Genomic DNA, 25,272 nt, shown 5'->3' on the forward strand with positions numbered 1-25,272 from the left:
AAAATGAATAAAATCTGGTTTTGCTTCTCTTTTTTAGAAAAAGTTCTGAACATGGGGTTGCCGGAATTGTGTGCAAATGTTTTGCCGCCCTGTTTTTCTGGGAACCAGTACCAAAGCCTTCATCACATGTTTGTGCTTCCACAGATCCCAGGGCCTGCTGTGCTCCACAACCAGCCGGGAGAGCCGATGGATCTTCCCGTGGCCCCGCAGTGGCAGCTTGGCTCTCAGGATCTAAGTCAAATGACCCAAATCTTCAGCATTTACGGGAAGGCTAGCTCTGGAAACATGATCACAAAATTGTCTCATGCTTCTCTGAGCACAGGAAGGAGCATGGAAGCAAAAGCCACAACACACTCTGGTTGGCGTGGCATTCACCTCTTAGGTGCTGTCATACCAGAGTTCTCAGAGCCGCGATCTGCTACATGAGCCGTCAGGACCCGTGCAAACTCAGTCTGCCCGGGATCCGCTGTCGTTTCCCACCTTGGACAGCATTTCTTCATGGTCAAAACATGTAATGGAAACCAGCACATGATTTTTAAAATGTTTTTCACCAAACATAACAGCTCTGTAATTTTTCCCGGCTTCTGCAGGCCCTAATTAGAGTAATACATAGATTTTTTTAATTTATTTTTTTAAAAGATTTTATTTGAGAGAGAGGGAGTAGGTGAGAGAGAGCACCAGCAGGGAAAGGGGCAGAGGGAGCGGGAGAAGCAGACTCCTCAGGGATCAGGGAGCCTGACGTGGGGCTCCATCCTAGGGCCCCGGGATCATGACCTCACCTGAAGGCAGATGATTCACCGAATGGGCCACCCTGGTGCCCCAGAGTGAATACATTTAAAAGAGCAACCCCAGTTTGTCGAATAAATTGCCAAGTCAGCCATGTACCAATGCCAGACAGGAGGCAGCTGGCAAAGTCGAGGCCACGGAGAAGCAGGATGTGGATGCCTCTGTTGTCTACCTGCAGCCACCCCCTGCCCGGCCCATGAGTCATGGTGAGCAGAGCCCGTCTTCCCTTATACTTTCCCTAAACACTGTGTCATGGCCATTTAAAAGCAAATGTGGGAAGATGGGTTTTCTCATTTGTTGTTTATGACTTTGCTACATATATAATTTTGTGATCATCTAGTATGGACAATCTTAATACCTGCTCATGGTTTTTTCCTGTTTTAATAAACACTTTAATGTAAAGTTGGAACATGAAAATACTTCCAACATGAAGCATACACGGAGTAATGGCTCACTTGTGCGGCTCCGTAATTACATGCTGCACAGCAAATGATCCTTAATCACAGGTCTTGAATCCATCCCCGCATCTTGGCTACACAGTGCTCAGAAGGACCATGTCTTTGTACCCCGTGTGGCTCTGTGTTCCTCAGTCTGTCTCCCCAGGGATTTACATTAGCAGCTGTTTTCATAGGCTAAAAACTGCTCTTTTCCAAGCTAATTTTTTGAAAAAGTACACAGGTCTTCCATTATATATATATATATATATATATATATATATATATATATATTTTAAGGAATATGTGGGCTGATATGAGTTTGAAGTGTCTATACCTGGGGTGTGTTTTCTGATTAACAGTGGCAATCTGGCATTCAGTAAGTGTCTAAATATACCAGAGTCACAATATATTCAACTAAAATTTTTCATGTCACTAAAGCCTTTTTAATTAATGCTCTACATCTTCTGAGAACTTATTAGATCATTTAAAAGTCATAAGCAGTTATAAGAGGTACGAGACTTTGATTCACTCACCTTCAGCGCAGAGTGTTTCATGATCTGGGAAAGAGGATATGGGAGTTGAACAAATTTAAACTCAATCATCCCCAATATACTTGAGGAAATGAAAGAGGCCTTGGAGGGAAGCTGTGTTTTCTAAGTAAGCTAGACCTTAGTCTATATAGAGGTGCTGTTTTTCTGGGTGGCAGTTGTGGGGGTGGAGAGAACAGGGCAAGGCCATGACTCCTGTCGGTAGAGGACAAGACATCTCTCTGTCAGGTGCACTGCGTAGGCTGATGCTGTCCTGGGAGCTGGGGAAGCAGTTTGGACGGGGGTGAGGAATCTTAGTGCCTGCTTGTATTCTGAGGAGGGACGTGGCTTTGACATGTCCTCTGAGCTGGGGGCCACCTGACGATGGGCACAGGCTGGGAATGCAGGCGGTGGGGCTGGGGCGCCTGGGAGAAGACAGACCTGGTGGCCTGTGGAGTCTGTCCTTCCCACGACAGTAAACCTCTGCGAAGGTCCCTCACCTGGTCTCATTTCCACAAAATGGAGACCGAGAGACATGGAAGCTGAGAGCATGGGGAAGACCTGGCCTCCCGAAGCCAGGAAGTGGGTGGTGGGGCGGCCACCCACCAACAGGCAGAGCCACCAGCTCATAGCACCCAGGCGCTGAGGCAGGCAGGCTGAGGACAGGGGCTCAGATGCACTGCGTTTTGGGCCTGAAGGGAAGCGTGGCCCAATTTTACACATAGTGGTTGCGGCCAGCAGTTCCCTGAGAATCAGATGTGGAGCTTTGATATCCAGGCATGGGCTCTGGGCACATTCGCTCATTCATTTTAAGAAATTACCTGTGATTCTGAGGAGCAACTAACTCCTGTTATACAAAGTAGGTCCATTTCTCTGAACTTTAAGAAATGGTCCCACAGAATCAATCTATCCTGGTAAAGTGCATATCTTTAAAGTAAAAGTCATAAAGCAGAACTGGACACAGTGAATCACACTGACCCGCTGCAGAGAGAACCTCCCAGTGGAGCCCCTGCCCCCATGCGCACTACTCCCTGGGCCCTGCTCTCTGTTCTCCCTTCCTCTTGGGGCTGTGAAAAGGCTCTCTGCTGCCTCCCACGTCAGTCCCGTTCTTTAGAACCTGTGCCGTGTGTACTTCCTCCAATGCATCTGTAAGTTTAGCACCTTATCTGCACCCACCGCTCGCTCGTGCTGAAAAGTTTTAAAGTACCCTCGGTGAGTTCCTCTGCACTTCCTTGTGGATCTCTGGTCCCTGACTACTTCTCATGGGGACTTCCTCAGGTTACCTTCAGGTTAGCCTTTGTGTTGAAATCCTCTATTAACCGTATCATGATTTATTTCCCTCCCCCCACCTCCACAGACTCAGGGGATACATTTTTTGTTTTTCCCTTTAGGGCTTTTCATTTATATGGTAAAAAGGGACAGAGTGTGTCAGGTAGAGAGTAAGACAACCCCCACCCATTATCTGATGTACCACACCAAGAAGAGGGTGTGTGTGCACCTGGGTGTGTGTGTGTGTGCGCGTGTGCACATGTGCACACACGTGTGAGGCCCAACACCCTGGAGGACATGCCAGGAGACTGGGATTTTATTCCCTGAGCAACAACAAGTCCCTGAAGAACTCTGAGGGGTGCAGCATGATGGATCTGTGTTTCAGTGGCAGTGAGAGGAATGAATGGGGCAGGCCAGTGGCAAGGGTGGCAGAGGAGAAAAGAGAGTATGTTTGAAATATGTTATTTAGATCAAAGTCACCCAATATGGTGGGCATGCTCAGAAAATTTTCAAAAAATTACTATAGGAGTTGGCAATTTCACTCCTGGGTACACTCCCCAAAGCAGTGACAGCAGGGATCTGAGTCATCTGAATGCTCCTGGGCACAGCAGCATTAAAGCTGGATGTAACCCCAATGTCTCCACACACAAGGGAGTATTACTCAGCCTTAGGAAACACTGAGCTGCCACAAACGGGTGAGAGGGCATCGTGTGAGGTGAGATAAGCCGGTCACAAAAGGAGAAATGCAGCATGAGGACCCAGGAGGAGTCAAACTCCAAGACACGGGAAGCAGGATGGTGGCTGCTGGTGGCTGGGGGAGGGAAACGGGGCATAGTGTCCACTGGGGACACGGCTTCGGTTTGGGAAGAGGAGTGCCGTGGATGGATGGCGGTGATGGAACATGATGTGAAGGGATTTCATGCTCCTGAAGTGAACACTTAAAAATGGTTAGGATGGTCAGTTTTATGCTCTGTGGATTTTACCACATAGAAAAATCTTGTGGTGTCACCACCAGCCCTGGGTTTCAGCATCCACCCCCGTTCACCCCCCGCAGGTGCACCAGCTGCAGGCACCACCAGGCCGCGGGGAGAAACCCTCCAGCACCACCACATATGGCTGCTTGGGTGGTGAAGAGAGAGAAAAGCTGAATCGCTCAGCTGGAGGAGCACAGGAAAGGAGAGGTTTTGCACTGGCCTCATCATGACAGTGAACAACACTGACATTCTTGTTTACTTTCTGTGACCTAGACTAAGCAAATGAACAGAGAAAAGTAACAAGTTTTGCACGTTGAGATAGCAGGGAAGAAAAACCCCTTGGATTTACAGAGAGGTTAAAGATGATTACGTGCTCTCTGTTTCAGCAGCAAAGCAGGTGATGTGTGCTTGTCAGCCCCGGCTGTGCGTCCCACTTGCCGGCCGCAGGCACAGTCTCTGTGCTTTGGATGTGACAAGGACGGTACAAACTGCAAACACAGAGACTGCATGAGCAAGAGGATTGCTGAATCCGTACTCTGCCTTTTTGTGCTCCGTGTCCATGCAACCTGTGCCGGAGATGCCATGAAGGTAGGACGGCAGCCAGAGCAAGACAGGAGTAAAACATCAGAAGCCCCTGCCGCCAGGCTACAAACACTGACCCACCAGCAACCTGCCTTGTTGGGCCCTTCCCCCAAAATGGAAAGCATTTTTCAACAGAATAATGTTCACGCTGGAAGCCAGGGTCAGACACAACACTAGCTCCTTGGAAAACAAACTGAGCAATTACATTTCCTGTTCATTTTAAATAAGTCATATTTTTAACCTCTCCCTATTTCCCTTCAGTTCACAGAAAGTAAGAGAGTCCTAGTGCTCACAGATTCCAAGTATTCTCACTGTGCAATGGATTTCCAATGCTAGCAGTGCTGAAAAACTACCACGGGAATCTCACGTGAGTACTGGGCCCTCCTTGGAAGGTGTATTGATACCACAGTCATAGCGCCATTTTTAAGATACCATTCACAACCAAACGGACATTTGGCCTTAAGAGGCATGATCTTTATATTTGAACTTAATGGAAATTAAGTTGCTTGGACTGGGGAGTCATGAAAAATCATTGAAGCAATAAAGCTAAAAAAAAAAATGAAGCAATAAAGCTGAGAAAATTTTGGAATCAGAAATCAGTAAACGTGCCTCCTGTCTGGGAAGTCAGAGCAGTAAGGATCCAAGGCTTTTAGGAAACTATCTAGTGACTAGGGACAGATAAGTAATAACAACCCCCTACCTTTCATGAGTCTGGAAATATGTGAAAGAGGCAAGATGACCCACTTTCTGGGATAGTCAAGAGGAGACACACCAGGAACGGGCAGCAAGTTCTGAGAGAAGAGGCCACATGGAACTCCTTGCTGCAGTATCCTTCAAGTCCAGCCTGGGGCCCAAAATGACATGTTGGATAGCAAGCAGGTGCATGGGCACAGCAGGCGCCAACAGCCCTGCACACACCAATGTGTGAGCAATATAGTGGCGCGCACTCCTTTCCACATAAGAGCAAGAAGAAGGGTTGTGGGTTGTGCTGGGCCAAATCCAGATCTCCTGCTTCCCAACGTGGCAGTGGCCTCTGGCTCCCCAAGTCTCTGTGTGTTTTTCTTGGACTGCATTCCCAGATCCTCATCCTAGTTGATAAAGGCCTGTTCTCCCCAGTGGAGCCATGGTCACTGCTGCCTGATTTCCTGGACTTGAACATGGGCAGGACACTGGCAGAGGCCTATCACAGAGCCCAAAGGAAGAGGTTCCCTCCCCTAATCTAAAGCCCAGGTCCTAACACTGCAAGCAAACAGACAATCTTAGGAGTTTCTCTGCATTATTGGAAAAATAAAAATTCAGGAAACAAGTTAAAAATGGAAGAGGTTTCTGAGCCCCCACCTACTGACTAGCTGTTGGTTTATAGCAGGTTTTACTGAATGAAGACACCCCTTCTCGTTAAAGAAAGAGCATGAAAGGGCTTCCCAGAGGCAAGGGGTAACTTCTCAGGTGCTAAAGTGTCACCGAATAGCAGAGACAAAAGGCCCAGGGAACAAATTGGTACTTAACTTAAAACCAAACCTCCCTAAGAACTTTTTAGGACATAGTGTGATAAATACATAGTTCTTTCCTCTTGGCTAGCCTGTAATTGTGAACACCAGGAAGCAAAGAACACACCATGGGAGAGGCACATATAAAAAAGAAATCTTTCAGAACAAGTGTTGTTTGTAGCATGCTTAAGCTCACCAGGGCTCCTGTGTGAGAAACTCGAGGGGAAAAGTTGTTCTGAATTTTCAACTCATATTCAAGGACTTAAATATATTATGCAACTTTGCAAGTACTCGGGCAGTGGGCTGGCCCAGCACAGACCCCTCCTGGGGCTGAAGGGCCAGGGCAGGGGGAATCCAATGCTGCTCCAAAATTCATGGACTGCCTCATCAGGAACAAAAGCGGACAACTCAGCTTTGGCCAAAATCAGAAGATTCTCTTTCTGGAAAAATGATCGCCGAATTCTTCTAGTTTCTTCCTCAAGTGACAATCAGGTCACATTTAGGCCCTGAGGAATCTGGACCCTGACTGTGCCTGTAATTAGTGCAGTGAGCTAACCAGTAACTATCCTGTGCAGCCACAATGAGTGTAATGCACCTCCACAGCCAGCATATGGGCCCGGAGACAGGTCATGAGGAAAGCAAAGAGGACACAGAGGACACGTGGGGGCGGCAACCAGAATATTCCAAAATCAAGAGAAAAGAACTGGAATAAGGCAGAGTATGGTGATCTGCTCTCAGGAAAGTAAACTGCATCCCCCAGGTCTGGAAGTCCGCCACCTGCCAGCAGTACAGAGACATGAAGGCCACAACACAATACAGTTCAAAGCAGATAAAGTCTACACATTCCACACTTTTCCAGAAGCTACACATGACCAATGTTTCTCAAAAGGGCTTAAAGTCTCAAATTTGCTGTTCACTAAGATGAAACCAGTACCATCTAATAGAAATGTAGTGCACGCTGCATATGCAATTTACAATTTTCTAGTAGCCAGTTTTAAAAAGTAAAGGGGATCAGGAAATGAAGACATTAATTAGTTATAATAATACATTTTATTTAACTCTACAAAATACATTATCATTTCAACCTATATTGACTCTAAAATAATTACGCACTGTTTTTTTCATGATAGGTCTTAAAATCTAGCATGTATTTTTACACCTGCAGAAGATCTCGGTTCAGACTGGCCACGTCTGAAGTGCTCAGTGGCTGCAGTTGTCGAACAGCTCCCACGCTAGACATCGTGGACAAACACGCTCTCATACCCTCACCAGGAGCCCATTTCTGACTCATGTAGACACACGTGAAAAGCAGTCTTGCCACAGTTACCTTTAAATAAAAGAATCACCAAGGAATGCCAAATGCGGTTTGGTTCAAATGCCCTGTCATTTCAGGGGAAAAGTGTTTCTTTCAAAAGTGCTTCTGGTCAGAGCCCTGCCCAACCTGCCACCCTCTCCCTCAGGGCCAGCTCCATTCCATCGCTGCGTGGGGAGCCTGGGCACAGGGGCATGTTCTGAGATACCTTATGTGGCAGAAAGGAGGTGTGGCTAAACTCAGGGCCTGCAGGCTTGATTTCCCAGGATTTAATGCTAACCAAATAAAGAATCCACAATGTGAAAACCTCATTAAGGAGATGCTGAATATGATCCCACCTCCTCTACCTGCTTTCATCCCAGAGAGGAGAATGGTACCTTCTTTGTGTTCTCAACTTATGAATAACACTGGCCCAAAGAGAGCAGCCTCCTCCTCGTTCTCTAAACCGGTATCATTTTGGGAAACAAGGCAATCATTATTTCTGAGCAACACATGAAATCCTCATTTCCATTCCAGCTCTTGAAGAGTTACAAAGGCTCAGAGACAGAGTGATAACGGCCTGAAGCACGAGTGACAAGGAGGGATCATACCTATCATCAGACTGCAGAGAAACAGGGACAGAAGCACCAGGTTCATTTCCAATGGGCACTAGCCAGCTGTGCCTCGTGATTCCTACCTTTGTGGTTGAAGATACCCTCCATTTCCATGCTACTTCTCGAGTGGGCAATACAGAGAGAGCCACAGGGAACCAGGCCTTCTGCAGCAGGGGACCGGTCGGTGGTCCGCACCAGACACCAGTCAGGCTTGTCGTGGGGCCGCTCCAAAACCTCCACGGTCTGGCCACGGCGGATGGTCAGCTCTGTGCTGTTGCAGGCAGTAAAGTCGTGGATCACCACTGTCAGCTCACAGCCGCCAGAGAGCTGGGGAGGGAGAGGGACACGTCAGCGAGCCCCAGCCACTGCACCTGCCGCGGGTGAGGCTGACCTGGATCGGCTACGTCCTGACTTGCCACCACCTGAATGAGGGGCTCTCCAGTTTGGTGGCTTCTTCATTTCTCTTTGGAATTACATGGGCAGTTATTGAGTTTTTTGTGTTTTAATGTGTGATTATGATTTTTGAGGGTTTCACTGTCAGAATTGGATACGATTCTTCAGATGAGTGTCCATATCATTTTGTGCCAGAGATAGTATTCTCTCCCTGCTCAAAATGTGCTACAATAATCATTTTTAAACATAGGGCAAACTAGTAAAACCCCTGTTGTAAGGCCATTTGGGAGATCATTACACCATATGGAGATAATGTGATAGATGATTTTATTCAAAAATTTTAGTTCCTACTTGGCGTTTGAGCATCCACACTGTTAGTGTGCAGACTCTCTGGCACCACTGGGGTCCGACACGGAGCAGCCCACAGCAGAGAGGCCGAAGAGGCCACAAGATTCCTACGTGTGTGTGGAGCGTGCCTTATTCTCTCTTCAAAACCCTTCAGGATGCCTCCTAGTGGGCACTCTCACTCCCCATCCTTTCCAGGCCACCTGCCCATGCCGTGGTTTTCAGCACACCATTCCATATACTCTGTGGATGCTCGCTCTTTCCCATACGCTGTGTGCTTTCTGGCCTGAAACTCTCTTCCCTCCTTCTCTCCTCTCATTAAGCTCACTCCCATTTTCTGTCCATTAAAATTCTACTAATGCTTAGGCCCTTTGGAGCATACCCATAAACTCTAGAATGGACATCAATGCCATGATCTCTGCTTATAAAACAGGTGTGTGGCCTTCTTGCGGCCACCTGCTTGCTGGGGCCTGTGCCTCGTATGTCTGCCCTTCAGACTGTTCACACCTGGGGGCAGCTCATATATACACACGTGCTCATTAACATCCCTCTTACATGAGAATGTCGTGAACCAGCTCCCTGTCTTTGGACTGGCCCCTCTGGCCTCTCAATCCAGGTAGCCCCAAGTGGTTCCAGTTCCACTGCCTGTCCACTGTGCCCCAACGTAGCTCTGTAAGCACATCCCCTGTGCTGATTACTTACTCCCCAAGCAGACATCCCAGATAACAGCCAGAGACCGTTTTGGACATTTCCCTCCAAAGCAGTGAGTCTAGGATAGGACTCATTAACCGCTTCCCCATTTTGTTTCTCTCCATTGGTGCCTTTTGGATAATGGTATCACCATCAAGTCACCCACACTAAAAACTTGTGCTCTCCAAATGCTGTCAAATAGATGTAAGGCATCTCTTGTATCATTTCCTTCCTCTGCCCAGCTATGCCACATTTCATCTGGATTTTGTCGTGTCCTCCCTGCCACATTCCAGGCTCACCTTCCAAGCCATGTGAGCACTTTGTCAGTTGCCTTTTTGAAACATGAAGCCTCCCATTCAAGCACCTGAGACCCAAATTCCCGAGCATGGGATGCAAAGCCCCGACGGCCAGGTCCCAGCCCACCCTGCCAGGTCTGTTCTGTGGCTCCTCCTCATGTGATTCCCAGCCCTGAGGTGAGTCCTGTCTGCACTGAGCCCATGAGATCCTGTCTGCTCAGAGCCCCCATGTCCTCGCTTTGTCCATTCCCCCATCAAAGCCCTTGGAGAAAGTGCTCTTGCATTTATCTTAGCACTTAGCTTTTAAATAAATTGTGTCTTAATTCTGAAATGAGCCATATCTTGGGTTATGCATGTGTGTGGATGCCATCAGCACCAGCAAGGAGGTCTGTTATTTTCCTGTGAACTTTCCATGCCTGGCCGTGACGGGAGAGAGGGGGCCCGTCTGAGTCCCCGATGAGCCCCAGTGTCAACAATGGCAGGTACAGGGGTTGTACAAGCAGGTACAGGATGCACAGCTCATCCAATGCTTTGTATCCAGCAGCAATCATTTGCAGGAGTGAAAAAGGCAAAACAGGCTTGCTCTAAAAATGGAAGGCACTGCATTAGAAAAACCAAAATAAAACATGGGTTTTTCTTCTGTGACTTCAGGAGCTGACTCCACCTGTGTTCCATGGGCCACATGCCCAGGCTTCTGTCCCCCTGCAGGGCAGTGGCATAGGACAAGAGTAGGTGGGCTGGGCTATGGCTGGTGGGTGGAAGGATGGGCCTCCCTCTGGGAAACAGCCTGGCACCAGAGGCCTCATGGCTCCCATGGACTCAGAGGGAACTGGGAATCCGTACCTCTTGCACGGGCTCATGGCCGGCCAGCGCCCTGGCATGCCCCATGCTATTCATTATCCTCCTGTTCTAACTGCTGATCTTTTGAGAGAAAGTTTAGATATTCACAATCAGAAACACATGTCCACAAAACAACCACAGAAAGCAAAACAGAACAAAACAAAACCCTTCCATAATAAAGTACAAATATCAACAAAATGAAAGGTCTCTGCTAAGCCACAAATGAGATTTCTCACAAAAGTTTAATGCCCTTCTAAATTTTATAAATTCCTTGGTGGGAAACCCATGCTCACCCTTAAATGCTTCTCTGTGAACAAAGATGATAACTTTAAAAAATTAAAGGTAGAGGCCCAGGCAGGAGAATTTTCCTCATAAAACCCCACATTCTGGAAGTGGTTAATCCCTGTAACAACCAGGAGGAGGGGATCCCTGGGCGGCTCAGTGGTTTGGCGCCTGCCTTTGGCCCAGGGTGCGATCCTGGAGTCCCGGATCGAGTCCCGTGTCGGGCTCCTGGCATGGAGCCTGCTTCTCCCTCCTCCTGTGTCTCTGCCTCTCTCTATCATAAATAATAAATAAATATTAAAAAAAAAAGGAGGAATGTTTCCTGTCCCAGGGAAGGCATGACGAGTGAAGAGGCCTCAATATGGAGTCCAGTGTGCTAAGGCCCCGTGGGGCCTATATTTCCTGTGGCCCCCTTCAGGTCTGCTGGAGCTCTCCCATGCCACCGGTGACCTGCCTGTGCCTGTGTGTGCACAGCGTGTTGCCCCCTACCCGGGGCCCCATGCTGCAAACCCCTCACACCACCTGGACATGTCTCCACCCCTGGCCCTGGGAAGCACAACTTCAAGACACATTCTCATCACCAGTCCTCTGCTAGCTTTATTCTTGGGCGTTTTATTAATTTTTCAGACTGCTCAAAGCCATGTGGTGCATTGTGAGGGTGGGGGAAGGGTGGGAAGGGGAGAAGAGGGCTGCCCAAAGAGGAGTGTTAAGCTCGACTCTATTTCTGGCACCGACTCCTTAGCCCCTTACAGAGTCATCAAAAACTATTGGAAACATCTGTGGACTTGACCGAGCCTAAGAAAAATCAAGCTTATTCTGACAAAGAATCTCATATGGAGTTAAAATTCATTTTCAGTGACTTTGGAGAACTTACCAACAAAATCTAGTACAGGAATCTATTTTCAACAGTGCTAAAAATTATCGTCAGAAAACACTGTACCTGCTTGGCTTTTCCATAAGAATCTCCTGTACAAATCTTTAAATGGGAGGACTAATAGGATGTTCTCTAGGGCCCAGAAATCCTATGCATTGGTCTCAATGTTCACATCTGAATATTTTAAACTTACTACGAAGCCAGTCTTCAAAACCAGTGTGCTAATTTAAAAAAAAAAATTTTTTTAAAAGTAAAAGCCTTAAGATAACTACTTTGAGGAAGCAATGCAAATCATGATGGCCTTTTAAGAATTAATTTCCTAAGTAGAAAAGGTTCTGATAATAAACATCTTAAGTACAACTGAGAAAGTACCTGTTTTCAATGCTACTTCTACACCAGTTACCCAAATGCATTACTATGCTGAATTACCATTCCATTTATCTAGTTTAAAAACTCACTTTTCCCTTCCAACTGTACTTTGAGAACATTTTCACAGTATTTTGTTCACTTCTGTGTATTTTATGGACTTCTATCGGAGGCTCCTTACCACATGCATTGAGTTTAGGATCGCAATTTATGAAAGTCTGTTTCCATAACTGACATTAAATCTTGTGAAATTCATAGAAGACAGTCGTCCGTCCCCCACCCCCCACCGCTGCCATCTTTCTGTTTTTCTCCTTTAAAAAAACCACCGTGGTGACTAAAAAGCATGGCAGTGAACAGGACTTAGCACACGGACCATGGAAACCAGCCTGGAAACGTATCCTGCAGGACCACCTCATGTCCTTCAATGAGGGCTCCTGGGAGAATGCCAATGACCCAGACCCACAGACAATCAGCAGAATCAAATCAGGGTCTCTCTGCCTAAATTCTTTCCAGAAAGACTGGAAGTGAACATTAGCTGTGGGCTTTCACCCAGAAGAATGAAACACTCATCTCTGGTCACTGGCATGTGAATCTTCAACAATCACCACACAGAACAGAACTTTACTGTTTAGGTGTTCTAGAGAAACTACGTTCTATTGTTGCTTTGCCTGAACCCAGCTGACAAAAGTAACTAAAACAGACCCAGGGCTGGGGACTTCTCAGCCCACCACCTCAGTGCATCCCTGCCCCGGGGCACAAAAATGAGGCAGTCTCACACAGAGGTCTGCAGAGACAACAGCAAACCCCTAGTTTGCATGATGAGCTCCAAGGTGAGTTCGGGGCAGGTTCTGTGGGAGGAAGAGCAGGCTCTTCACCACTGGCCTTGGACGATGGAGCCCTTGCTGCAAATGATTCCACTTCAAGAGCCTAAGATCAACTGCAGGTGGGTGTCTGGCCAATTTTCTGAGAGCAATTCAAAAGGAAAGCAGCACTGTGGTCTAATAAAAGCCATTTTTCCCCGAAGAACAGAGTGTCTCAACTCTGTGAACAGTCACAGCCTACAGCCCAGTACAGTTCAGTAACTCAGGAACCTCACAAGAGTCTTGCGGTTTTGTGGAGGTTTCACATGGAGCAGACTAAGGACTGGTTGCTTGGTTAAAGGGGACTAGAGAGTACAGCTCCCTTATTGGCAATGCTTACAAGAGACAGGCAGCCCCTAGCAGCCCTAAGGGTTCCCCAAGGAAACGCATCACCCCCCCAGGCCTACCCAACCGGGCTTCTCATGGGCTTTGGGCTGATTAGTGACAGGCTTAATGACATAAGCAGCAGGCCCCACACTCACCCTAACCCCCAACCCAAGTCCACAGGAGAAACCTTCACTAAAATGTGCTGATGAGTTTCAGGGAGGACCTCTGCCATGGGCTCCCACACATAGAGAAAGAAAGCTGTACAGAAAGAAACCTGTAGGAACTGAAAAAATGATCAATAGGGTAAATTTTCTATGTTTTTTTGCAACACAGACACACAAAGAAATTGGTAAGAAAAAAAATTTTTTTTTCCCCAAAAGCAGCAGCTTACCATATGAAATGTGTCATCCAGAAAAGAAACACCAAGTGTGGTATTCAGGGATATTAATTCTTTACTGACATGATCACACATTGGTTTTCTGACACCAAAATAATTCTTGGAACCAAGGCCTCCTTGACCTTGTGATATACTTGACATACAATGGAAAATTAGATGTTAAAAAAAAAAAACAAAAACCAATTTAGAAGCCACAAGTGAGAAGGCAAGTGCTAAATGTAAAAAGGCAGGCCAACTGGAGACAGGGCAGCGATTATGTATCAGGCTTGAAGACTTCACAGAAGCTGACCTGTAAATGTCAACTTTCCCCTCGCTCCACATACTAGAACGGGAGATGAATGGACCCTGGGGGTGTGTGGTGGCAAATTAATGAGAACCTTAGTTAGTTAACACAGAAAAAGGCCTAAGAGCCAGAAAGTAGACAGCCGACCACCACCTGCACTAACCCAAGTCATCTCTGTAAGACACTTTAGCCCAAAGAAACCTATCTACTGAGTAAGCAAAACCATCCTTCATCGAGAAAAGCTACTGTGAAATGACTCTTTTTGTCTTTGATGGAGAGTTAGCCAGCTGACTGGGCTTCTCACCAAAAGGAAGAGTGACTAGAATAAACCTCCACCCTCAAGGCTGAATCCAAACACCTTCAACAGTTAACTCTGATCCTTACTGTAAAATTTACGTTAAAAAGCACTTTTCAATGCAACACTGTTTTTGTAAACACTGTTGTTACATTTCTAGCCAAACTTTGTATTTAAAAAAACAAAACCAAACCGCCTTTTCTTAGAACTGAAGCTTTCTGGGGCATCTGGGTGGTTCAATCAGCTTAGCATCTGACTCTGGATCCCAGCTCAGGGTCTTAATCTCAGGGTTGTGAGTCCAGGCCCTGAGTTGGGCTCTATGCTAGGCATGGAGCCTACTAAAAAACAGTAAGAAGGACAAGGAAAGAATAAAGAACTGAGGCTTTCTACTTCAGTGTGGGCGATTTTGTTTTTCTGATTAACTAAAATTATCAAAGACTATATTCCACTTGGTGGTTTTATGAGAGCACTTAAAAAAGTGTTAAAAATTATAAAACCAAACCAGGGATCCCTGGGTGGCGCAGCAGTTTAGCACCTGCCTTTGGCCCAGGGCGCGATCCTAGAGACCCAGGATCGAATCCCATGTCGGGCTCCCGGTGCATGGAGCCTGCTTCTCCCTCTGCCTGTGTCTCTGCCTCTCTCTCTCTCTCTCTCTCTCTCTCGTGACTGTCATAAATAAATTAAAAAAAATTAAAAAAAATTATAAAACCAAACCAAACCAGAGTCACTTAGGAAAACAGAAAATCGAGATTAGCAAAAGGAAGCAAGAGACGCCAGGTGCACTCTGTCACACAGGCTGCTAGTGTGTGTGTGTGTGTGTGTGTGTGTGTGTGTGTGTGTGTCTCCCTGTGCATTACTGCACCGAAGCACCTGTCCCGGGCCGGCAGCACACGGTGGGCGATCCAGGTGTACCTGTCAATAGCTAGCAGTCATTTTATATGCACACGGCATGGCCACAGTGCAGCTAATTCCAAGGGTCAAAGTTGAGTGAGGCGGAGGGGTGGGGTGGAGGGGAGATGTTTTGAGGGAGAGTCCCCCTCTTCAATGTCAGCCCATTTGCTGTGCAGTAATTTACTGCTGAGACACCACAATGCTTAACTCCAGGCACTAACACCGAGCAATTAATTCTTAGGGCAGCTTCCAGCTCCTAACAAACACAGCTCCAAATCCACTGCAATCGGGAGTGGGCAAATACAGAGACAGGGTGGCCAACACAGATAGCAAAAACCTGCAACAGCTGGCAATGAAGACCAACAGTCCCAGAAGGAGGGAGAGGCAGCATTTGTAACGATGAAGACACAGCCAGAGCTAATATTCATTACGTGCGCAGTACAGGCGAGGCACAGCCCTATGGGGGAGTGGAAGTGCTGGTCCCAGTTACAGATGAGGGGCCCGAGGCATAGATAGGTGAGCTCGTTCCCCAAGGCTGCTGAGGAGCAGAGCCCAGAGGTCTGGCTGGCAGGCACCTCCTTGTTCTTAACCACCTGCTATTCCATGTAGCTGCTCGGCCACACTCTGAGCAGAGTCCAGAGTTTTCTGTCTGGGGGTACTAAAACTCCTGAAGAGAGGCTTCCAAGTGAAAGGACTACGGTCACATCCACACAGGGGCAAACCTACGTGAGGTCCCGGGAGACAGAGCTCTGGCAAGGCTGGCAGCCTGAGCTCTCCCCCGAGCCACGGCGCCCTCCTGCTTCCAGCACTTTCAGCCAGGGGGAGAACCAGGCGCAAGCTGCAGGAGCTCAAAGGCAGGGCTCACCTGGCTCCTGGGAGGGCCCCTCTGTGTCAGGTATGCAAGGGAGGTGGGCCAGAAGGAAGCAGATGGCATTTCTTGAGGAGGCTCAATCAAGTTTCCTTTCTCAGGTGAATTCCGCCACATTTTAAAATTTTTTTTTTAATTTTTTTTTTTTTTATTTATGATAGTCACAGAGAGAGAAAGAGAGAGAGGCAGAGACACAGGCACAGGGAGAAGCAGGCTCCATGCACCGGGAGCCCGACGTGGGATTCGATCCCGGGTCTCCAGGATCGCGCCCTGGGCCAAAGGCAGGCGCCAAACCGCTGCGCCACCCAGGGATCCCCCGCCACATTTTAAAGCATACACTGTGATTTACATAAATCCCACCAAGTTCCTATCATTAGAACATCATTTCATAGAGAAAGTTGGGTGACTTTTAAAGTACATAAAATCTCATCTCCCCAACATAGAGCCATGCAGAACTTCATTAAGAGTAATTGAAACCATTCACTCTTTTAAATATGTGGCTCATATATTCATATTCTAAGCTCAGGGCAATTCATGCCAAGTATCAGTATCAATTGAATTTCTCATTCATTAAAAATAAGAACTGTGTTACCTTCAACAATGTCAAAGAAAGTGCACACTGACCCCTGAAGGCCTGGGTCAGCTTTTCCACAGGCTCCCTCATCTGCCTTAGTGATAAATCTTGACCTCGGGATGCTTGGTTCTACAGTAGCCTATATTTGAATCCCATATTTTCTATTTTCCTTATAATATAAATTTTTGTTATATAAAATAAACCACAGACTAATAAGGCAAATGGAAGGAAAAAAGGTCAAAAATGCTTCTTAAATACACTAAAAATATTTAGCTCCATATCCAGTGCTAATGTGAAATAATAAGTTCTAGACACTAGCAGGTAATTAAATCCACATTTCGTTCCTGGCTCTAGCTCTCTGCTGCTGGGTGGCCCTGTGAGGGTCATCCGACCTCCCTCATCTCCTAAGTGTCCTGAAGGCTGGCTCAGCATTCTCCTCCCTGCCTGAGGGAGACAAACTCAGGATATATGAGATAAGAATCTGGCAACCATTTGATTTCTTTGGAATCCAAATTATATTTTCATAAGATCCTTTTATCAGTGCAAGTACCATGAGTATGGGCAAGAATCACTGCTAAGCTTACTTTTGGAACAAGGAGGTGGCATATTTTAAAGCTGATGTTTTCAAAGAAAGAAATGTGCTCATGGGGCATGTGGTTTGTATCTGTGACTTGCCTACTCAAGCTCTGGGAACAGTGCTCCCTGGAAAGAGGGCGTCTTCAGGAGCCCCTCCTTAACAGACTCTTCCAAAACACATCCTGTGTGCCTCATCTGAGAATTACTACAGCACTGGGCTGATCGTGTTCCCTTACAAATTCTCCAAGAGGCCAAGTCAAAAGCATCTCCCCCACCAGTTTCTGAAATGGAACCAAAGCCCATGATAACAACTAACTCATAACAGACATCATAAATTAAGTCCAACAGAAAGAATATGGTTAAGTAGTTTCCCTCCCCAGATCTATCTGCCTGTGTCATCAGAGGCTGCTTAAACTTGAAATATGCAGGGTGAAAGGAACCCCGAGACAAGAAAAGTTACTGCCATCGGAGAGAGGGGGGTTTCTGGCTAAGCCCAGTTCAAACAGTGCATTTTACAAGCTGACTCGATACAGTCTCCTAATTTTCAGAGTGTATTTTCCTGACTCCTCTACTGACCCTGAAGCATCTACCAGAAGTTTAAGATGGGGAGAGAGTAATAAGAAAACCCTCCGGAAGCAGAGAACACACAAATGCCGGCATTCGTGTGGTAGCAAACACATTCCTTCTTTCTCCTATGGCTGAATGGGAATGTCCTCTCCAAACTCCAGATTTTGAGTTATCATCATGAAGTCTCCATGCTATTTACTCTCATCCCAGATACAGACCCTAAGAATTGAAGAAGGTAACTCGCCACAGTTCTACGGTCTTAGGAAGATAGTTCATCCCTTCCTTTTTGGTACTTCGGAACCTATCAAGGTACCTATGGTCTCAGTGAGGGGTATTAAAAGGAAGTACATGCCAGGTCCACTTAAGAAACGAGTTCTGGAGTGTCATTACTTCCAGAGGTTAGGAATCATGGGAACATTAGGCTGTGAGCTGCTGAGTGGGAGGCTGTTGCCATGGCTCCTCCAGGAGCACCAGGGAGAGCCTCTGCAATGCTCAGGCGGAGGGGCGGTGGCTGTATGAGCACAAGTGGTCCTTGGGGAGTTCGGAGCCACACCATGAAGTCTGAAGACAATGCATCAGATGAGGGAAGCAGAAAATGGTGAATTACCTCCACAGGGAGGAGATTTAATAGATTATTTAAAAAGCCTAACACCCTGATAGACTGCGAGGGTAAAATGGTTAATTCCTACAAACCCGTACTTTTCTGGTAGTGATTCATTCCCCTTCTCTCATTGGGCACAAACAGAATTTGCTGTCCTACTAGCAACAGCCTTAGGACAATGCCTCATTTTTCTGTAGGACTTGTATAGGACTGAGTACAAGTTCACATAAGCCCTATTATACTACAACGGATCTGAAGCACAACTAGTTACACTCTTCCTAACCACAGGATAGAGATTTTCTGTGACTGCAGTCAGCCACACAACAGAGCACCAGAGCTACAACGGAGGACTAGCACGGAATATTCCACAGGCCAGAAAGCACAGCACGCAGTGGACCAACTCCATCTCAGAGTGGGAATGGGAGCCAGAGCCCCTTACCAGACACAAGGGGGGCATTTCCAAACTACCACTGCCATCCACCCATTTACACATATACCACCTGAAAAAAGTCACCCTTTCCAAACATGGACCAACCTCTGGAAAAGTCTTACCAAAAGTTTTTCCATTTATTGATCTCTTTGGCAATTTCATTCAAATACCTTATTCCTACAAAGTAACTTTAAAACTAATTTCTAGAGTAAACCCAGACCAGATCCATGAGAATCTATTTGGTAAAAATGTGAACTTGGGGTCTGAGGGCAGATCGATGGCTGGGGTGCTGATGTTCACCACGGCAAGTCTGGGTGCAGTCTGAATGAAGATGAATGTTCCCCTCCACTTGAGCTACTGTTCTTTCCAACATTATTTATTATTTCCTTCAGGTGGAAGTCTTGTGTAAACAGACAAGTTAGAGAACTCAGTCACCTCAACTTTTTTTAAGAAAATAATCAGAATTATTCTAATGTAAGGTTTCCAAGTTCAAACTTTATTTTAACTAATTGGCTATGGAGCAGGGCCGCAGGAAACAAGCTATTACACACCAGATGCATGATGTGTCATTTATCTTCTTCCTCATTACCCAACACTGGCAAGACAAACTTGCCACTTGTCTCTAAGCAAAATAAACGGAGACTGTTTTTCTTCTCCATCCTATTACTCTCATCATTCTAGGTTCTAGGACTTAGAATTTAGTGAACTCAAAAAGTAGAATAGAAAAAAACAAATGACTCAAACCAGAAGGATCTTGAAAAAGAAATTGTTGTAGGGGAGCAGTACTTTTTTTTTTTTTTTTAATTTTCATTTATTTATGATAGTCACACACAGAGAGAGAGAGAGAGAGAGAGAGAGAGAGAGAGAGAGGCAGAGACATAGGCAGAGGGAGAAGCAGGCTCCATGCACCGGGAGCCTGACGTGGGATTCAATCCTGGGCCTCCAGGATCGCGCCCTGGGCCAAAGGCAGGCGCTAAACCGCTGCGCCACCCAGGGATCCCCGGGAGCAGTACTTTTAAACCCACTTACTTCTCTCCAGGAAAGTGCATTACATACCATGAATCCACTGCAAAATGGAGTGAGACAAGCCCATTACCTGGGCTTCTGAGACTTGCCATCTAAAACAGTCCCTGATACTGGACCCTCTCCTATGTCAGCACTTGTTTCCAACGGACAGTGAAGTCAGGACACTTCCCGGCTACAAACAAGGGGCTGTGCAGGCACCAGGCACAGAACAGACTCCCACGTCCCCCCAGTTGGGACGAATGTCTCAATAAGAAAGTACAGCTTGCACCAGTAGTGGGAAACACAGGAATCCTGAACTGGTGGTGCATTAAATAAAACCCCTATTTACTGTCAACCTTTTTGGAGAAATTGGGTCTAGCAATTTAGAAACAGAACACGTGCTCATCTCAGTGAGAACAGAAGACTTATTTAGCAGACATGAATGTCGTTCCCCCCCACCCTGCCACTGGCTTTTACAGAGGACTCTGGTTAACTGTGCCTCAAGTCAGCCTGGATTCCAAATTCTCCTGTCGATTTATTTTGTTAGTTTGGGGATTGTATCAGGACAGACCATGAGACAGTTACTCTACGCTCCTTTCGTAGAAGGCAGAGCTACACGGACGTTCCCTGATAGCGATCAGATCATCTTCCTAATGGTCGGCACTGGCGCAGTCTCCTTCCAGGGCACATTTCCTGCGTTCTGTGGCACCTGTGTTCTGACAAGGAGCCTCAGGGCCAACCTGAGGATGCCGGCACCCCTGCTTTAATCAGAGCAGCTCCACTTTTATCATCAGGGCTCTGCATAGCATTTAAACGTAAAATAATAGGTCCTTCTGCATAATGTAAAATTATAAAGCTTAGACACCTGCCCTAGAACACTCTGATAGAAAAACCATGTAAGGACACTGGGAAGGGCAGGCAATTTTTCCTGAACCCTCAGACTTTACCCCTGACACTCCAACTTTGTGCCCCTGCTTCTGTGCCTGGCACCACTTAGCTCATAGTGACTGTTTGAAAATGTTGGTGATGAACTATCATATGTACAGAGAAACAGGCTGCTTCCTATCAGATTCAAGACTAGCTACCCCTCCCTCCATACCTGCCCCCAGCCCCACAAAGAAAGTGCTGATTACAGCTTACCTTATCACTATCCAGTGTGTTCTGAGACGTCCTTGAGGCGATAGAGATTGTGTCAGGCTGGCTGCTCCCATCGCCCTGGCTATCCAGATCCTCTCCATCCCTGAAGAAGCAAACAAACTTTTCATTACTGACACTGCTGGACTTCTCCAGTGTGGTGTGAGTGAAGCCAGGCTGCTCTTGGCTGTGCAGCTTTGTGCTGTGCACCAGGCCAAGTGTCCCACACATGGCCTCTGTGTAATGCGCACAACGGTAAGATGCGGTTGTGGTAATTTCCATCACAGAAGTGAGAAACACAAACATCTGAGACATGACAGAGCTTATCTGGGTCTCATGCATCCAGACTCATGCGTGCAGTGGGAAAGGGGCGCAGAGGCATCTGCATACAGCCCTTCATTCACTTTAAGCTGAAGGAGGCTCTTGTCTTGACAAGCAATTTCATTGTGAAGAGTGATGTGATACATATACTGTATTTAAAAAAATATTCCTCAAAATATTTAAGAAAAATCATCTTTGAAAAAGAGTAAATTAACATTGCCTTGCTCCCTCCCTACTAGAAAGACAAATGCACCCCAAATCGCCAGCACTGACCTCCTGCCCTTCTGTCTGGTGGCCGGCGCCGTTTTGGGAATGTGAATGGGCTCCTTCAGGGCTCCTTTCAGGTGAATGGTCCTTTCCTGTATGACCTCGCGGATGTGCTTTATCCAGTCCTGCTTGTTTTCTATACTGGAAGCCTTCGGAGGTGTGAGAGGCAGTCAGGATACAGAGTGGACCTTTCCAGAACCCACGTTAACTGCACTCCGGTCTCCCACATTCCTTGTTTCCCACTTTCAAGAAAACTTTATGGCAGAACAGCAACCACATCCCATGTTTAATTTGCCATTTGGAATATTTTCCAGTCAAAACCATTTTTCTTTTCTTTTTTTTTTTTTTTTGAACCATTTTTCTTTTATAGCAGAGATCTTACTCCAGATCTCTGAATACTTTAAGAATCAATCATTCTCCAGCCCCAAAACCTTCTAAGCAGCTCTGGGTAAATATGAAAGTGCAGCCAACCCCAAAGCAAAGTGTCTCTGAAGCTATTTAGGCAAAGGTCGGTAGTTCACAGCCATAAGTGCTGGTGCCCACATGTCTTGCTGCCTCATCCTCTGTACTCACTAACAACAGCTGCAGATGCCCACCTGCACCAGGTCACTCCCACAGCCCCTTATGGAGCCAGGGTACAGGCACGTCAGAAATGTGCCCAGGGTCACACTGCCGGCAGATGAGGCAGCCGGGATTCTCAGGCTCGCTCTGGATGGATGGCACCATGGATGACAGAGCCTGTGCCCCCAAGCTGTGCCTTCTCCTGCCTCTAGTTAGAGTAGTAGCATGAACCAGTTAAACTACTACCAATTACAGATGGTGCATTTACCTCAACCCCATTACAACTTTTAAGAAATATTTTCTGAAAATGACACACAGTAGATATTCCATAAGCATGTGTTGAATGAACACATATGGCAGCACTCTTCCCAGATTTTTTTCCTTTAACTTAGTCTCAAGAGTCTTTTTTTTTTTTTTTCTTTCTGCATGTTCTGGGCCTTAGTAACAGTTTTTAATTTCCTTGTGGAAAACATCAACTTCCTATGACATAAGCATAATTCCCTGTAAATGACTGAAACAGTCGTCAGAGGGATTACAGTTGAGATCCTGACTGAGAGGGAGTCTTTTCTCATGGCACACCTTGTCTTCAAAAACAGAAAGTCAAAGCCCATGTTGGAAAAGGAACTTAAAATTGAGAATCTTTTTCCTACATAAAACCTTTTAACTGGAGGATATGTCTTTAAAGTCACTTGGGCTTAGAAAAGGGAACTAAATGAAGGATCACAGGAGGAGCCTCTTGCCCCCATTCCCAGACCTAAGACTGGGACAGTAGTAACCCACGTTCTTCTGGGGCCAGAAGCAGGGTGACCAGGGACTATGGAAGTCTGTGCAGGAAACAGAGGTGTTTCAGGGGGCAAAACTCTGAGAACTACAGATGTACTGGCATTTAAATGCCCAATACAAACTTCAGGTTAAACCAAGAGAAGCACCTAAGAAAGAACATTTGGCAGAGTTTAGAGAAAACTGAAGGAAACTGTTACTATGGTTCAGAAATAAATGAAATGCTTATGATTTAACAGAGTCAAACAATCATTACACTTATGGAGAGGAATTCTCCTGACCTGAAAAAATTAAACAAGGAAAACAGGTGCCAATTTTTCAGAAATAGTAAAAGAAAGGCAAGTCAGCTAAATACTAAATAAAAGTTCCCACTTGTCTAAGAGATGAGAATAGTTTGTTTCAGACTCTTGGTAGGTAGTCTCCATCTGTTTAAGGAAGGATTGAGAAACAAGGTTCTCCTTTCCAGAGGACGACATAAATAAGACCACAGTTTTGTTTTACAATACCAGGCCATCACTATCATTGTCATTACCACCAGTACCTCCTCCACTGCCACCATCAGCTCCAGAAGCACCATTCTCTCCCCCACCACGATCACTTCCACCACCATCTCCATCTCAAACACCTCCACCACCACTACCCCCAACTCAACCACCCCCCAACCTCCATGTCAACCATCTCTACTGCCACTTCCAATACCACCACCTCTACCACCATCATCATCTCAACCAGCATCGCTTTCTCCTCCACTGCCTCTGTTACCACCTTCCACTGACATCTCCATCTCAACCATCTCCATCTCAACCACCCCCCTACTTCCATGTCAACCATCTCCACCACCATCACTCTCTCTTCCACCACCACCCCTGTTACCACCTCCATCATCATCTCCATCATACCACCTCCATTTCCACCACCTCAGTCACCACCTCCATCATCATCTCCATCTTAGCTGGCACCTCCAACTCCATCTCCATCACCACCACCACCTTGTCCTCCATCATCACATCAATCTCCTCCTCCTCCACGGCCACTTCCATCTCTCTACCACCTCTGTCTCCACCACCACCTCCATCACAAAGCAATCTCTAAAATGAATGAAGACATCATTTCTTTTAGTCTCTCCTTGGAAGGCAGAGAAATATTGCCCAAAATTCCCCTAAGAAAGCTTTTGTCTGATAAAGCCTGTAGGAAGTCTTATTCTTCAACTGTATCGTGAGTATTTTATTATGTCCTAAATGAAAGTAGTCCATATCTGGCTAAAATATCTGGCACTACTTTTCAGATGCACTCTTTCACATCTTTCACTGTAGCTAATCTGGATAAATACTATGAGTTGGAAATTTTATGGTTTTGAGTATACTTTAAAATTTTATGGCTTAGAAAAGTTCAGTTATCTAATATTTAGCTATCAGTGCAATTTATGTTTTATAGGGCTTTATGCCAATACTAACAAGAACACACTGGCTTGGTAATCATATACTCGTTGCAAAACAATCCATCATTTCCATGGGAATAAAGACCTTAGAAACGCAATGGCTTTCACTAAAGCACAAATTCTGTAAGAGCAAGTTATCGATGAGTAACTCATAGTTGCTGGAAATACTGGTGAGAGATTAAAAGGAATATACGAGACAGAGTCATTGGCATGCAAGTTCATACACCAGAGTCACATTAAATTTTTGGCTCATCTCCCAATATTCTACAAATCTTCAGCAACATCTTCCACAAAACATCCTGAAATTACTTATGGCCTTTCCAGACAGCTAAAAAAGACAATTCCATCTGTATTTCCTCAAACACAGAAGGAGGGAGTGCACAAGACACCCTGAAAACTATGTCTTTCCTAGGAGAGAGACTGGTATAACAAAAGTAGAGTTCAAATCAAATACCCAAACCCCTGCCTCTATATAGGTGGGGGTTTGCGTATCTGTCTATCCATCTATCTAATCTCCAAAAAGCATCCTTAGTGGTTTTGAACACTTAAATCCTAACATTACCAACTCCTGTAACTGATCACATTATCCCCCTTTTCTCTCTGCCTCCTAACCAGAAAGCCAAAGAGCCTGGGATCCCATAAAGACTCTCCACCCATTCAGCCCTGAAACCGCCTAGGGCTTCCACAAGTCCATCAGGTGACTGTTTCCCTGTGGAAAAGGTGACATGTGTGGTGAGAGCTGCTGATCCGCATCTCCTTCCTCCTGCACCTCAACTTCCTCCATCTCTGATAGAATCAACTAATTCTTCTTCAGACAGAAAGAATGGGACAATTTAAAGAGATCTCTCTGCATCTGACCTTTAATAGACAAGCAAAAGTTTAGCTCAAGGCATTTTACCACCAGAATGCCACACTGAGTTTATTCTACAATTCTTTTTGTGGTAATCTTCAATCCCAACAGAAGACAGACCAAATAAAATGATATGAAAACCAGTATGTTTCAATAACAGGAAAAAGAAGAGCACACAAAGCCACAATAAACTT

The 25,272-nt window shown here is 46.1% G+C and overlaps 1 protein-coding gene across 4 annotated transcripts in view; it reads right to left on the bottom strand.

The window, feature by feature from the left end:
- Positions 1-25,272, bottom strand: part of TRIO (trio Rho guanine nucleotide exchange factor) — a 360,632-nt gene that overhangs the window by 76,278 nt on the left and 259,082 nt on the right. For 3 of the 4 annotated variants that reach the window (XM_055308019.1, XM_055308020.1, XM_055308021.1), the window contains 3 exons: positions 21,456-21,598; positions 20,868-20,967; positions 8,051-8,294 (listed from right to left, as the gene is read on the bottom strand). In XM_055308019.1, coding sequence (XP_055163994.1) covers positions 8,051-8,294; positions 20,868-20,967; positions 21,456-21,598 — 487 coding nt within the window. Of the gene's footprint in view, positions 1-7,151; positions 7,390-8,050; positions 8,295-20,867; positions 20,968-21,455; positions 21,599-25,272 lie in introns of those variants that run through there. The other variant, XM_055308024.1, reaches the window with a different exon arrangement.

The sequence above is a fragment of the Nyctereutes procyonoides genome, unplaced genomic scaffold (assembly GCF_905146905.1).
Source record: "Nyctereutes procyonoides isolate TBG_1078 unplaced genomic scaffold, NYPRO_anot_genome, whole genome shotgun sequence".
Lineage (NCBI taxonomy): Eukaryota > Metazoa > Chordata > Mammalia > Carnivora > Canidae > Nyctereutes > Nyctereutes procyonoides.